The sequence below is a fragment of the Tauraco erythrolophus genome, chromosome 4 (assembly GCF_009769465.1).
Source record: "Tauraco erythrolophus isolate bTauEry1 chromosome 4, bTauEry1.pri, whole genome shotgun sequence".
Lineage (NCBI taxonomy): Eukaryota > Metazoa > Chordata > Aves > Musophagiformes > Musophagidae > Tauraco > Tauraco erythrolophus.
In genome coordinates, this window is record NC_141468.1 from 7,109,276 (window position 1) to 7,122,786 (window position 13,511).

The 13,511-nt window shown below is 40.6% G+C and overlaps 1 protein-coding gene across 3 annotated transcripts in view; it reads right to left on the reverse strand.

Annotated features, from left to right (window-relative positions):
- The window catches only part of USP6NL (USP6 N-terminal like), a 135,985-nt gene that overhangs the window by 74,426 nt on the left and 48,048 nt on the right, over positions 1 to 13,511 (reverse strand). Inside the window, exon 1 of one of the 3 annotated variants that reach the window (XM_086610037.1) lies at positions 6,070 to 6,127. The exons of the other annotated variants lie outside the window; for them this stretch is intronic. Within the exon in view, the coding sequence (XP_086466163.1) occupies positions 6,070 to 6,127 (58 nt within the window). Of the gene's footprint in view, positions 1 to 6,069; positions 6,128 to 13,511 lie in introns of those variants that run through there. 3 annotated transcript variants of the gene reach the window in all.

The following is a 13,511-nucleotide window of genomic DNA, read 5'->3' on the forward strand; positions in this document are numbered from 1 at the left end:
GCGACCAAATCTACACAGACATAAAGTAGCACACGAAGCTTAGCGTTACTTTCAAAGTGAGAAGCTAGAAGAACCATAATCACAATTAAATTGCATTTTCTTTTGAAAGACACAGAGATCTGTGCTTACAGTAAGTCTTCGCAGAAGGCCAATTATGGGTTTTTAAAAAGTAAACTTTATGCTTGCTTAGAAAGCTGATATTCCTTCAGAGAATTCTAGTACCGAGCAATCCAAATTTTCACTTCTGCAATGGACAGATGCGGGGGAAAAGCTTACTTGTTTCAAGTACGACTGCTGCTGGGCTTCAAGAAACAAGGAGAAAAATCCTATCACTATTTTCCCAGTAAAAGAGAGATTACACTTGATTTGAGAAAGTGTGGCTGAGTAATCAGTAGTATTACTTATTACATGTCAACAGTGTAACACACAGTAGTCAATACATTCAAGTAGTAAGTAGTCGATACATTTTTTTTATTAACAGAATTTAAAAATGGATTACTACTTTTATTTCAAAATATACTCAAAAGGACATGCACAGCTCTTCAACAACACTGATGGAATAAGGGGCAGAAGTTGAAACAAAGTTTAAACCTTTGCTTAAAGGAACACAAAACTGTATTTGCACCAGAAACTGAGTCCTGGTTTAGGCTGTAAATGTGGCCATGGCTTACTTTCCTCTCCTTTGCAGAAGTTACACATGAATCCAAGTTTGGCATGTTCTATGCCTCATGACAATTCAATTACATTTAGTGTGGAAATTATCATTCATTGCCTTTAAAGTAATTCTCTTCACTTTCTGCCAGAATCATCTTAACCTTCTTGCTGCACTGAGATAGTTTAATGTTACATTAACCCCTCCATACTGAAAACTCAGAAAACAGCTTGAGACAGGGACAAGAGGTTATATTTTGGGAGATAAGCAAAAAAAATTGATTTTTTCTTATAAGGGGAATTATTTAAATATCTCCAAATTAGAAACACAACAATTCCTGATAAAGTAAAAGCTAAATATGGGAACAAAAAAATTCTTCATCAGCTACCTTCCTAGGCACAAAAATACATCACTGCAAAATTAAAGACAAATAACCAGTATTCTAAAGTCTTATCAGTTTTATCCAGTAAGACTTATCTCACTGAAGGCAGTTAAAGATGTGGAACAAGGATGATTAAGTTTTCTAATCACAAATTAGCATTACAGATTATCGACAACACATTGTACTGGAAACAATGCCATCTCAGATGAGGCTGGCATTAATATATAGTCAATTAACTAGTACAGAGAACTGATTTTGACAAAAAAATGCAGAAATAGATTATCAACAAACTAGGGGGAAAAAAAAAGAAGTATAATCAATGGTGATAAAATTTGCCAGTGATGGCTTACTAAACAGTGCATATAAATCCCCCCAAAAATTGGTCAGGCTTACAAGGTACAACAAGCCTGCTTAAAACCCTGCCGAGCAGCAATGTCACATATTCAGCTTTTGAAAAATGTAAATCATAAAAAGGAAGGCCAGGAATAAAATTTTCTGAACAGTATCAGTTGGCCTGATACACATAACGCTCCCCATTAGAGAGTATTTTCTCCTCATCACTCTGTCACACTGATCTCTTTTCTGTATTTACAAGTATTACAACTGTACATTTTGAAAAGCAGCATGCAAAGGAACTGAAGCATCATTACAGACAGAAAAATCAAACGGAAAATCCCAATCTGCAATGACATGAAAAAGGACTGACCTAACAGCCAGATAACTGCTTTTCTGCTACCTTTGGAAGTTGGATTATCTTACTTGTCAGTGCTGCTGAGATGACTAGTAAACTGCTGGATTTAAACTTTCAAAAGGATACGTAAGGATGGGACTAGAATTGGTCGTGTTTTGCAACTCACTGATTTTAAAATGCTAAAGAGTCAGACCTGATAAATTACAGAATCACAGAATGTTAGGGATTGGAAGGGACCTCAAAGGATCATCTAGTCCAGTCCCCCTGCTGGAGCAAGACCACCTAGATCAGATCACACAAGAACGCATCCAGGCAGGTTTGGAACACCTCCAGAGAAGGAGACTCCACAACCTCTCTGGGAAGCCTGTTCCTGTGTTCTGGTACCCTTACTGGGAAGAAGTTCTTCCTCGTGTTTAAGCAGAACCTCCTATGTTCCAGCTTATATCCACTTCCCCTTGTCCTATCATTGGATGCCACTGAGAAGAGCCTGGCTCCATCCTCATGGCAGTCACCCTTTCCATATTTATAGACATTAATGAGGTCCCCCCTCAGTCTCCTCTTCTCCAAGCTAAAGAGACCCAGCTCCCTCAGCCTTTCCTCAGAAGGGAGATGTTCCGCTCCCTTAATCATCTTTGTGGCCCTGCACTGGACTCTCTCCAGCAGTTCCTTGTCCTTCTTGAACTGAAGGGCCCAGAACTGGACACAATATTCCAGATGCGGCCTCACCAGGGCAGAGTAGAGGGGGAGGAGAACCTCTCTTGACCTACTAACCACACCCCTTCTAATACAGCCCAGGATGCCATTGGCCTTCTTGGCCACAAGGGCACATTGCTGGCTCATGGTCATCCTGCTGTCCACGAGGAGCCCCAAGTCCCTTTCCCCTGTGCTGTTCCCAAATTAGACACTTGTGGACTGCCATCAGCCCTACACAGCGAGAGGAAAGCATCACCTACCGTCAGTACAAGCTTTCTTCCTTGGTCACTTTAATAAGAATCTCTCCGTACCTCACCAATTATCAAGGAATTGAGAGAGACACCATCCCTCCAGAACAGAAAAAGGTGATGGTATGTAAGAAATGTAAGCGGCACAGGCAAAAAATTAAACTACTCCTGCACAAGGACACAATCCTAATTAGTCTCCGCTACTTATTTTCTGAGAGAGGAAATAAGTGATCTGGAGATGCCGGCACTACTTAGTAGCAACAAATTTACAGATGAATTCTGCGTGTTACCCTGCCATCCACTATTAGGTGGTCTCTGTGTGCATCATAATCACATTTAAAATAAAATCCCACATTTTTAAAGCTGGAGGTTTTTTTTAAATTTCAAAACTCCTGTCCAGTTCAGTCCACTGATACAAAAACTGGAAAAAAAAAGCAAAAAATGAATGAAAACGAATTCCTAGAACCAACAACAAACAGGCTCCTTACACAAACTTAAAAACTAAGTGGAAATTCCTAGTTCCTATTAAGCAGCTGCAATTCTAAGTATCTTACAGCTTGCATGGAATATTGTGGAGAAGAGTTTACTTTTCCAGAATTCCAGATTTTTCCAGCACTAAGGAAGAAAGGCAAGCGCAGTAAATTCGAGCAAGGAGGAACTAATAATATTAATAAACATAATGCAAAGAAGAAAATACATAAAGTTCTGCTTTATAATGAATGCAAGACTAACTGGAATGGACCAACCACCATAAGTGACATATTTAACAGCAAAACAGCAGATCCATGTAAAAATAAACACTATTACAGAGAAAATAAGGACATCTCCTACAAATAGTTATAAAATGAAATTCTATCAGTAAAATTTTCTCAAGGATAGAAATTTTTGAAAGAAACCAGCTACTAATACAGAGCTACAGTTTGACAGATTCAATCCAATTCAAAAAGAAATAATCCTGCCTTACTCTTGGCTTGGTGCCATCTTCTCCCTACTGTTTCAGAGGGAGAAAGGGTAGCTGTAGATGTTGGCATCTGCAGACACTAGAGAACCTTTGATCCAAGGTCCCTCTATCACTCACCTAAAATAGAGTTCAAGGGGGTGGCGTGAAGGCAAAAAAAAAAAAAAAAGAAGAAATAAAACTTACAATAATGTATTTTTGTATTAATTTAAATTACCAAGCTAAACAGTGAGGATTCTTCTTGCAGTCCCAGCAGCAACTCAGTTCTTCAAAACAAATGAGCAGCAACAGGCAGCACTATCCCGTGTGCCCAGTGGCCAAGGAGCAGCTGAACGGCCTCCAACAGCCTGGCAGCAGCTCGGCTGCTCCTGCTCAGGGGTGACTGCAACACACAGCCCACAGCTACACCTGGTTTTCATCGCACAGCAGACAGAGCAGAGCTGCTGCTGAATGAGGAACTGGCAGAAGACAGTAAAATCCTGGTCTTTCCCACAAGAAGAAAAGCTTCTGCTCTTTGAGGTTTACCAAGTGCCTGTAATTTGAACTCTGTTTGCCTAATCCTGCATGGCTTCTAATCCTGTTCAGCTACAGAACTGCAAAATAAGGCCCAGCATTTTGAAGAGTGATTTTCATCTGCAATCTACTGAGCACGCACATCTAATCCATGCAAAACCAGTCATACAAATTACGAGAATGATCTCTGGCATGACTCAAACTCACTAGTGAAATTCTCCTTGAAACAGACTAAAAATGGCTAGTTAGATCCAGTGTCTCACCTGGAAAAGGCAACAACAGCTGAGCGCTAGCTGCCTTATCAAGGTAGCACACACGGGGTTCCACCAAGAGCCTCAGCGTGTTCTTTACATGTATCAGAGGAGTGTGTAGGTGCAAGGTACATTATAGTGCTTATGCATTTGCAGCAGCATAATAAATTGCCTCTTACAGATAGGCCATAAATTTAAGTAGAATCACAGAACCATCTAGGTTGGAAAGGACCTTTAAGATCATCGAGTCCAACCTTTAACCTAACACTGCCCAGGCCACCACTAAACCAGGTCCCCGAGCACCATGTCTATGTGGTTTTTAAATGTCTCCAGGGATGGTGATTCAACCACTTCCCTGGGCAGCCTGTTCCAATGCTTGACAATCCTTTCTCGGAAGACATTTTTCCTAATATCCAATCCAAACCTGCCCTGGTACAACTTGAGACCATTTCTTCTCATTCTATTGCTTGTTACCTGAGAGAAGAGACCGACCTCCACCTCTCCACAACCTCCTTTCAGGCAGTTGTAGAGAGCAATAAGGTCTCTCCTGAGCCTCCTTTTCTCCAGGCTAAACAACCCCAGTTCCCTCATAAGACTTGTGCTCCAGACCCTTCACCAGCTTCGTTGCCCTTCTCTGGACACACTCCAGCACCTCAGTTTCTGTCTTGTAGTGAGGGGCCCAAAACCGAACACAGTATTCAAGGCCTCACCAGAACTGAGTACAGGGGGACAATCACTTCCCTAGTCCTGCTGGGCCACACTATTTCTGATACAAGCCAGGATGGTGTTGGCCTTCTTGGCCACCTGGGCACAGTGCTGGCTCATATTCAGCTGGCGGTTGACCAACACTCCGAGAAGAAATGCCTCTTTCCCTGTGGCTGAGGGTCAGTATACTAACAGCATTCTATGTAATCTAATCCCAAATTCTGAAAAGAAGATTTCTCCCTTTTTTGTTCTTTGACCCATCATCACTGCCTCCTCAACTGTAGAGCCATCTAAAAACCCCAAAAGACTTGGAACATGCTAATTTGTTCTCCATTACTTCACTCAAATTCTTGCTTGTTTGCACATTACACATTCCACTGCACAAAGAGCTGCCCTGGCACAAATTCCTGTCTGCAGGCACTACCACCAGCTGCTACGCATCTACACATTCAAAGCACATATCAGAGCAATAAACAAAACATTTTGCAAGTCTCTGGTCATATCAGAAAGTCCCTTTAATACCCAGGCTGTTTATTTTCCTTCCAGCCCATTCTCACAAACAATGAAATGAAAGCCGTGACGTACACTTAATAGTATTTTGTTGTGGGTAGACAATGTTCAAAAAGAAAAATCTTGGTAAATACATGCACAAAGATATTAAACCGGCTCCAAACAAAAAAACATTAACCATCATTTATTATACTTTATTTTTCTTCTCATGCAGAGAGAAGAACTTTTAACATAAAGTGAAATCATCAGTTAGAAAAGCAATCCCTTCTACATAGCAACACTTCCTTACGAAAACAGTATTTCCTGAAGTTAACTGAGCTACATTTCTGCCACCATTAAACATAATTATCTGTCTTAATAGTATTACTTAAAACTCAAGAGTTATCACTAATCTGAAATGAGAGAGAAGTAAAGCAGCACATAATATAAACAATTCAAGACCAGTACATAAAATAAAACATTTTACCAGTCTTTAGATCGCAATTTTCTGCCCAGTCCTTGTAAAGCTCTGGTTTAGTCTTCATGAAGTAAATCAGTTTCTTTCTAGACCATATTCTAAATCAGTTCATCAGAGATGAACGGGGGACAGTTCTCCTCCGCCACTTGCAGCATTTGCTCCGCACAACCGAGCCACTTGCCACGTGCTGCTGCTTTTCCAAGACGCGGCCCCTCCACAGTTACACGGGCTGCAGATACTCAGACAAAGATGTCGTTTGTTAACTACAAGTGTCACGCAGGCACCAAGCTAGTGTTCTCCACCGCAGCCCACAGCCCTGCATTCCAGCTAATAATAAACAAGAGGATCTGAACAAACAGCCTCAGAGGACACAGCTCCTGTTAACACATCGCTGTTACGCTCTTGGGTAAGAATTTTTACTGGTATTTACCAAGCGCTGCACGAAAAGCATCTTATTTAGAGGATTTACTAGAAATGGGAGCTTGAAGTATCCTATTTCTGGTTTATTACTTAAGAAACCGTGAAATTAAGTAATTCTAAAAGTACAGTTTAGAGTTCTGTAACTGTTTGGCATTCTCTACTTACAGGATACAGATTTTACATATTTTCTATTTAAAACTCCTTTATTGTTCAGGGTATCTTGGGGACCTGAAAGACCTAGGATGTCAGGAGTTTCATAGAATGTTTTCACTGATGAAAGTTTAAAAACTCAAGATTTATTATTATTAGAATTCATCTGCTTTATGAAAGCTGCTACACAGTCAGCACTCTCAAAACCTGAAAAACAAATCTCCATGTCAAATATTCAAGGACACACACATCAAGCCATTCTCCTGCATACAGTTTAGCCCTTACAGACACTCTCTCAAGCAAAACATCAAGTTCTATGCCATGCTTACAGCCAGAAGCCAGCCAATTCCATTCCTTAACCCAAGCAAGTCAGAGCACATATGCTGGCAGACTTAGTGTGGAAGACCTGTGAGGGCTTCTAGCTCTTTCTGAAGCCAACAGAAAGATGATCAGAGGGACTGGTCAGCCTGGAGAAGAGGGCTGAGGGGGAACCTTAGCAATGGACATAAGCACCTGAAGGGACGGTGCAAAGAGGACAGAGCCAGGCTCTTTTCAGTGGTGCCCAGTGACAGGATCAGAGGCAATGGGCACAAACTGAAACACTGAAGGGTCCCCCTGAACATCAGGAAACACTCTTTAACTGTGAGGATGATCGAGCACTGGCACAGGTTACCCTGGGAGGTTCTGGAGTCTCCATGCTTGGAGAAATTCAAAAGCTGTCTGGACATGGTTCTGGGCAATCAGCTCTGTGTGGCTCTGCTTGAGCAGATGATCTCTAGAGGTCTGTTCCAACTTCAACCATCCTGTAGCTTCCTTGCACCCTGAAAAGTGTTAAAATGCCAGGAATAGGAGAGCTGATGAAGTGCGTTGGATTATTCTTTTTACCTCAGGGACTGAAAAAAAAAAAGTTCCTTCAATAGTTTTAATCTTCCTCCCCGTATCACCTGGCAGAGCACTGAACCTGGCAATGAGCAGCAGCTCTTTTGTCTTTACCACTGGTTACTACTCGTGGATCCCACCCAAACCCAGGTGTCAATAGTTTAGTCTCTGGATTCTGTATGAGTTTAAACTGAGCTACTGTGATATCCACCACCAGGCACATCTCCCTCAACAGCGGCATGTTCCTGCTGCTGACATGCATACACACACAGTGGTAACGTCACTATGCAAAAAACACCTTCCATTTTTCTCACAATAGAACTACTGAACTGGTTTTGTAAAGCCAACTACTTGCTGTTTCCTGACCTCAGAGAACATTTGTGGGGAAGGCAGAAACAACTCACACACAACGAACACAAGTACTCATTTCAGGTTAACTCTCTCAACAGATACCTTCACCACCTAAAAACAACTGGTACTTTTCCACCATACAATACCCTCAGGCAGAAATAAATTAAGAACTGTATTACAGTGATATTTTTCTTATATCTTTAATTGGTTTTCAATACAGCATGTCTATTTTTGTGGGTGTTTCCAAGTAAAGACTTACACAGAGAAAACAGAAGAATTTGGCTTAACTGAAATTTTTCTCTATTCAGCAGCTAAAAAACTAAAAAGTGGAGTAAAACCGTTTGTAAAATCGATATATTCCACTATGCTCTGCACCAAAAAACCTCCATTCCAACAGTAAAATATGTGCACCCTTCCCCTCTTAATAATCAGTATTTCTTCAGAGTAGAGCTTTTGTAGTTCTAGTTTTACTGCATGAGGAGTAACAGGTGGAAGATACGAAAGCAAGGATTTAACTTGCCTGAAGAAACACGATTGAACTCTTAGCTTGATGAAAAAAATCAAGTTTCACTACAGCAGAATACTTGCAGTTCTGCAGCATCCCCTGTGAGACGCTGTACAGTCACCAATGGAAAATGGTCACTTTGGAAATTAGTGGAATTAACTGCTACTAAAAGCTCTCTCAACGCAATTTTAAAGCAATTCCCAAAGGGCTCAAAGCAAGAGCAGGGAAACCAAGCAATATTCCACAGGGGAAGCCTGTGTCAAAACATGAAATTAGAGTTTAGGAGTCTAATATATATTGCAAAGGATTTAAATCAACTACTCTTACGAAACTCTACTAATGTTCATCAGCTATTGCAACATATCTATGACTTTATTTTTAATAACACAGCCTTGCTAACCCATAATAGTTAACAGAGCACTGAAAGAACAAAACTTGGAATAAGCCAGCAATAAACCAGAAAAAGAACATAATCTAACAAAACGCAACTTGGCCATTCACTTAGTCTTAATTTGCAATTATTTTTTAATATGCGTTTCGCACTAATAAGTACACCTTAAAATTAAATCATCTCCATCAGCTATGCCTGCAACTAACCCAGCTGGAAGCTCATGTCATCACCTCACTATTAAGCCTTATGAATGTTACCACCAGGGTTACACAGTGGAGCGACAAGAACTGGCAGGGTTCTGCCATAATTCCAAAGTGGTGTGTGTGCAGTCATGAGCCAGAAGATAATTAATTTGCTGAAGGTTAACATAATCAGTTGCAAAGCCAGAAGAAACCACAATTGCTAATTTGTGACAAGCTACACTGAAAAGCATAAACCCAATTTTGAACAGTGGTCCTTTCTTGAAAGAAAATGAGAGAAAAAAAAAACCACCAAACCACCCACCCTCCTGCCCAGGACTCTGTCAACACAGTCCAAAACATTTATGGCAGTTCTTCACAGACTTCAATGTAAAGGCTTGGGCTGGGTATAATCTGGGGCTTGCAAATATGTAAAGACTGGTCTGACTTGTGCAACAACTAACTAATGTCTTATACCTCAGCTTAAGTCATCCTTTATTCTCCTTCCCAAGGGTGTAGTTGGCATCTGGCCTTTTCACCAGTTATTACTGGTTTTCTCTTTCCTCACTGCTATGAAAGGGCAGCATTATGGCCATTATGAAGTGGTCGCTCACCTATATATTTCATCTTTAAGGAGATGTTAACACTATGCTGACCTAAGTGAGACCAGAGCAGATTTGCACTCCTGCTGTGCAACAAGATAGAGAAGCCTTCTCTCTGGAACATGTTATAACCCAGCAGCAAAGAAACAACAAAGATACAGTCCTCATGGAAAAACACAGGAGGTTTTCTACTGCATGGAAATCATTTCACAGTATTCCACCAGAGATTAAATTTCCTGGAACTCCTACTGTGCCTAGAACTGATCCCACTGTAACATGTAATCTGTTTCATCTGCAGCCCATGAGTATTACTCCCACACTCCCCTTGAAATCCATGACCTTCCCCAGTAGTAGTCCTAGCCTTTATAATTCATGTCTTAATAAAACATACTGCAAGTCAGCTGCTGTATTAGATGGTAAGATCACACATTTGACTACAGAAGCACTATTGGTAGACAAAAAGCAGGAATATTTCAGGGATTTTACCCTCAACCTAAGTCAAGTCATCCTTTCCACGCTAGCGCCTTTTCAGGTATTGGTTACGACTTCATAACCAAACTTAGGTGAAAATGACATTTTTTTGGATCTCTTTTAAAAAGTGTATTATGTCTACAGTCCCCAGAGGTTTTTGAAAACTAAAATATCCCTTCTTCACATTGACGCTACTCTTCTTTTAACCATGACAGGCTACTAAACATAGAAGCAAAACGATCTTTCAGCAAGATTGAACATTACTTTTCTCTGCAGTAAATTTCCTCTTTTTTATCCCAATGCCATCAGGGTGACATATAAAAATCATTTTTCCCAGCAACATAAATCAAAAGAACATTTAAAACAAATTGTCTGAAATTTTGACATAATTTCAGACATAATTTCAGATTTCCTGTATAGTACATCTTCATTAGTAGTAGTGTGAATGTTTTCACAGCGCTAAGATTTGCAGTATCAATTTAAACAGTAAAATGGCTCTAATATTTTTAGATGCTGACACAAGCCAGAACATTTCATAAAAAGAGTTATGCTTCCCACATTAACAGACTTATATTTAAGTAGTCAGATGCCACGCTGCACTAATTATGTTAAGTCTCCCGATTAATCATTTTTATCTCAGCATTAGTCAAAATTAATGGAGCAAACAATAATTATCTTTTAAAATTCAGCGTTAATGATGTGAAATCTATTCTCAGCTTACAGCATCACCAAAACAACGCTCATGCATACTGTGGAAGAAGTTTTTGAAAGGGGCTCTTCATTTTTGAGGAAGCCATTTCATTTCTTCTCTAAGGCTAGAGAAGTTACAAAAGTTCTCTAGTTCGAAAAGTTTCATCTATATTTGTATCATTTTAGTGGCTAAAACAAACAGGTTCGCTCCTCTACCCAGACAATCTTTGAATCCTCTGACATACCCACAAGTCCAACTCATCATTTAATTACAGAGCCAATTTAACTGATTACAACAGGAAGAAAAGAAGGGTTTGTTTTCGTAGTAGTTGTTTTTCTGCCAGTTAGTAAGACTAAAAAGCTCCAAGCCAGCTCAGAAAAACACCAGCACTGACTCAAGGTGGCAGGAGTATAAAACTTCACCAGGATCATGGAGAAGAAGAAGAAACTCCCCCAGACCCGCCCAGTGACCACAAGCTATTACCTAATGGCTGACGCTACGTTCTTGCTCAGCCAAACGGGCTGCTGAAACCTCGTTGGACTTGGTGTGCTACGGAAAGGGAAGCGTTCGCAAACGAGCAACAGAGGAGCAGTTACTGACAGCACTCGCTTTTAGCTACCAGCTGCTCATACACTTCCAATATTTGATTTTTCTGCCTTCACCTGGAAGAGACATCACGAGGCAGCCAGGGATTAGTCCTTCCCCAAAAGTGTGAGAAAGCCCACCTTCAGCCTCTGTCCACGCTTCAGCTGGAGCCTCCGAGACGCTGAGTGAGTGCTCTGCCTGTCTGGGCACAGCTCTGCATGGGGATATCTCGGAATCTACTTGGATGTTTTAAGCGTAGTTTCACCCCGATGCACAACAGGAAAACAAAATCTTAATTACTGTCAGAGTTCTGGCAGGATGAAAAAAGCGTTTCTTGCTTTATTCCGGCAAATGTATGTTCAACTAGTTACTACAGGCTCCTGGACAGGCTGTTGTGATCCATAGCATGTGGTGTGGATCTAAGGCGTCCCTCCATCTACCAGAGTGATACACTGAAGGGACCACCAGGAATCACAGTACTTGGTACAGAGGAGCTGTAAGGCCTTTCTGTGTTCAACCTTAATTATAATCTTAAAATATCATAAATGTTTTCACACAAAATGCGGAGTAACATGCTACAGCTCTGTTCACCACAGCTGAACTGCTTTCTTCAGCAACTTCGTCTCTTAAGCTATTCATCTTTGAGCAGATAAACATTTTCACTGCAGTAATACCCTAAGTACAAATAGGATCCTCTAAGTAAATCCTATGAAAAGTCTGAATGACACCAAGAAGCTCCTATGACACTAAACCTACTCTTGGTGACTCTATGATAAGTTTGACTAAGTCCTCAGAAAGACATCAAGGCAAATTTAGATACCTGCCTGCTTATAATCAGTCGTGTCGACGCAGCACAAAGTACAGTTCCTTTGAAAAACGTGAGTAATCAGCTACTTAAAATACCTGGCATCCACATTATTAAAAACTAAAATGAAATTTAGGAAAGAGGCAAAAAAGACTGCAATCTCCTCTGAACATGTGAAATTATCTTCAGCGTCATGCAGCACTACATCCATGTTTTTTTATGTTTATAAAGTGGTTATAGGAAGTGCTGGAGAAACAACAGCCAAATGAAGGGTAAACAAGTTTGTTGAGCAGCAGCAACTGGGGAAGAAAACGCTATCAGTTTCTTCATCCTTGCTACCAGAAAAGGAAGTTAGTGATAGACAAGAAGCTTCTGTTGTTTTCAGTTTCAGCGATTGAGGACTGGTAAACAAAACAAAGTAAACAGCCATGGCATTTCCCATGCGAAACAGGAATTAGGGCCTCGAAGGCTGTCCCGATTTCTTTGGGTCCCAGCCTCAAGCCGAGGGAAAATACAGCAGAGCAACTGCAGGAAAGCCCAGTGGTATATCCACCAAATTGAAATCTGGTTACGTTCACACCAGTAATTTCAGTACAAATTTGTTTGCATCCATTTCGTTTGCACCAGGTAAAACGTTTATTAAACTACTCAAAGAAAAAAGATTAATCCCTCCAACTTCTAGCCTGTTTATCCACAGTGTATCAGTAAGACAAACCTTCTGGCTACATCATATCCATTGCCTTTATTTCAATTAATTTTTGCTAGTTGTAACACCTACTTAGTTTTTAGATTTAATCCATCCATAAACCTTAAGGCACTCTGGCAGGAGTCTTTTTTTTTTTTTTTCCCCCTAACCTCTGTCCAGGGAGATGGGAGACATCGGTTAAGCACAAACAATGCTGAGACCCCATTATCACTGAGAGGCAAGCACAGAGCTGCAGAAGTACAGGACCACAAAACAAACATGAAAAGGCTTTTGTTTGAATATTCGATTTTAAAGGATAACACGGGGTAATCAGAATAGAATTCTCCAGAGGTTACACAACTCCTACTTCAACTAAGGGATCACAGCGAGATATACCATTTGGCACATTCTTTGGATACTCTGAAAATACAAATATCTGGTGTTCATTTAAGAAGCTGATTATTAATTTATTTTGCTGTTAGAATCATAGAATTACAGAATGGTAACTACAGTTGGAAGCGACATGAAAGATCATCTCTTTCCAATCCCCTTGACGTGGGCAAGTACACCTTCCCCTAGATTAGGTTACTCAAAGCCTCATCCAACCTGGCCTTGAACACTTCCAGGGATGGAACAGCCACAACTTCTCTGGGCAACCTGTTCCAATGCCTCACCACTCTCATTGTGAAAAAATCTCTTCCTCAGATCTAATCGAAATCTCCCCTCTTTCAGTTTAA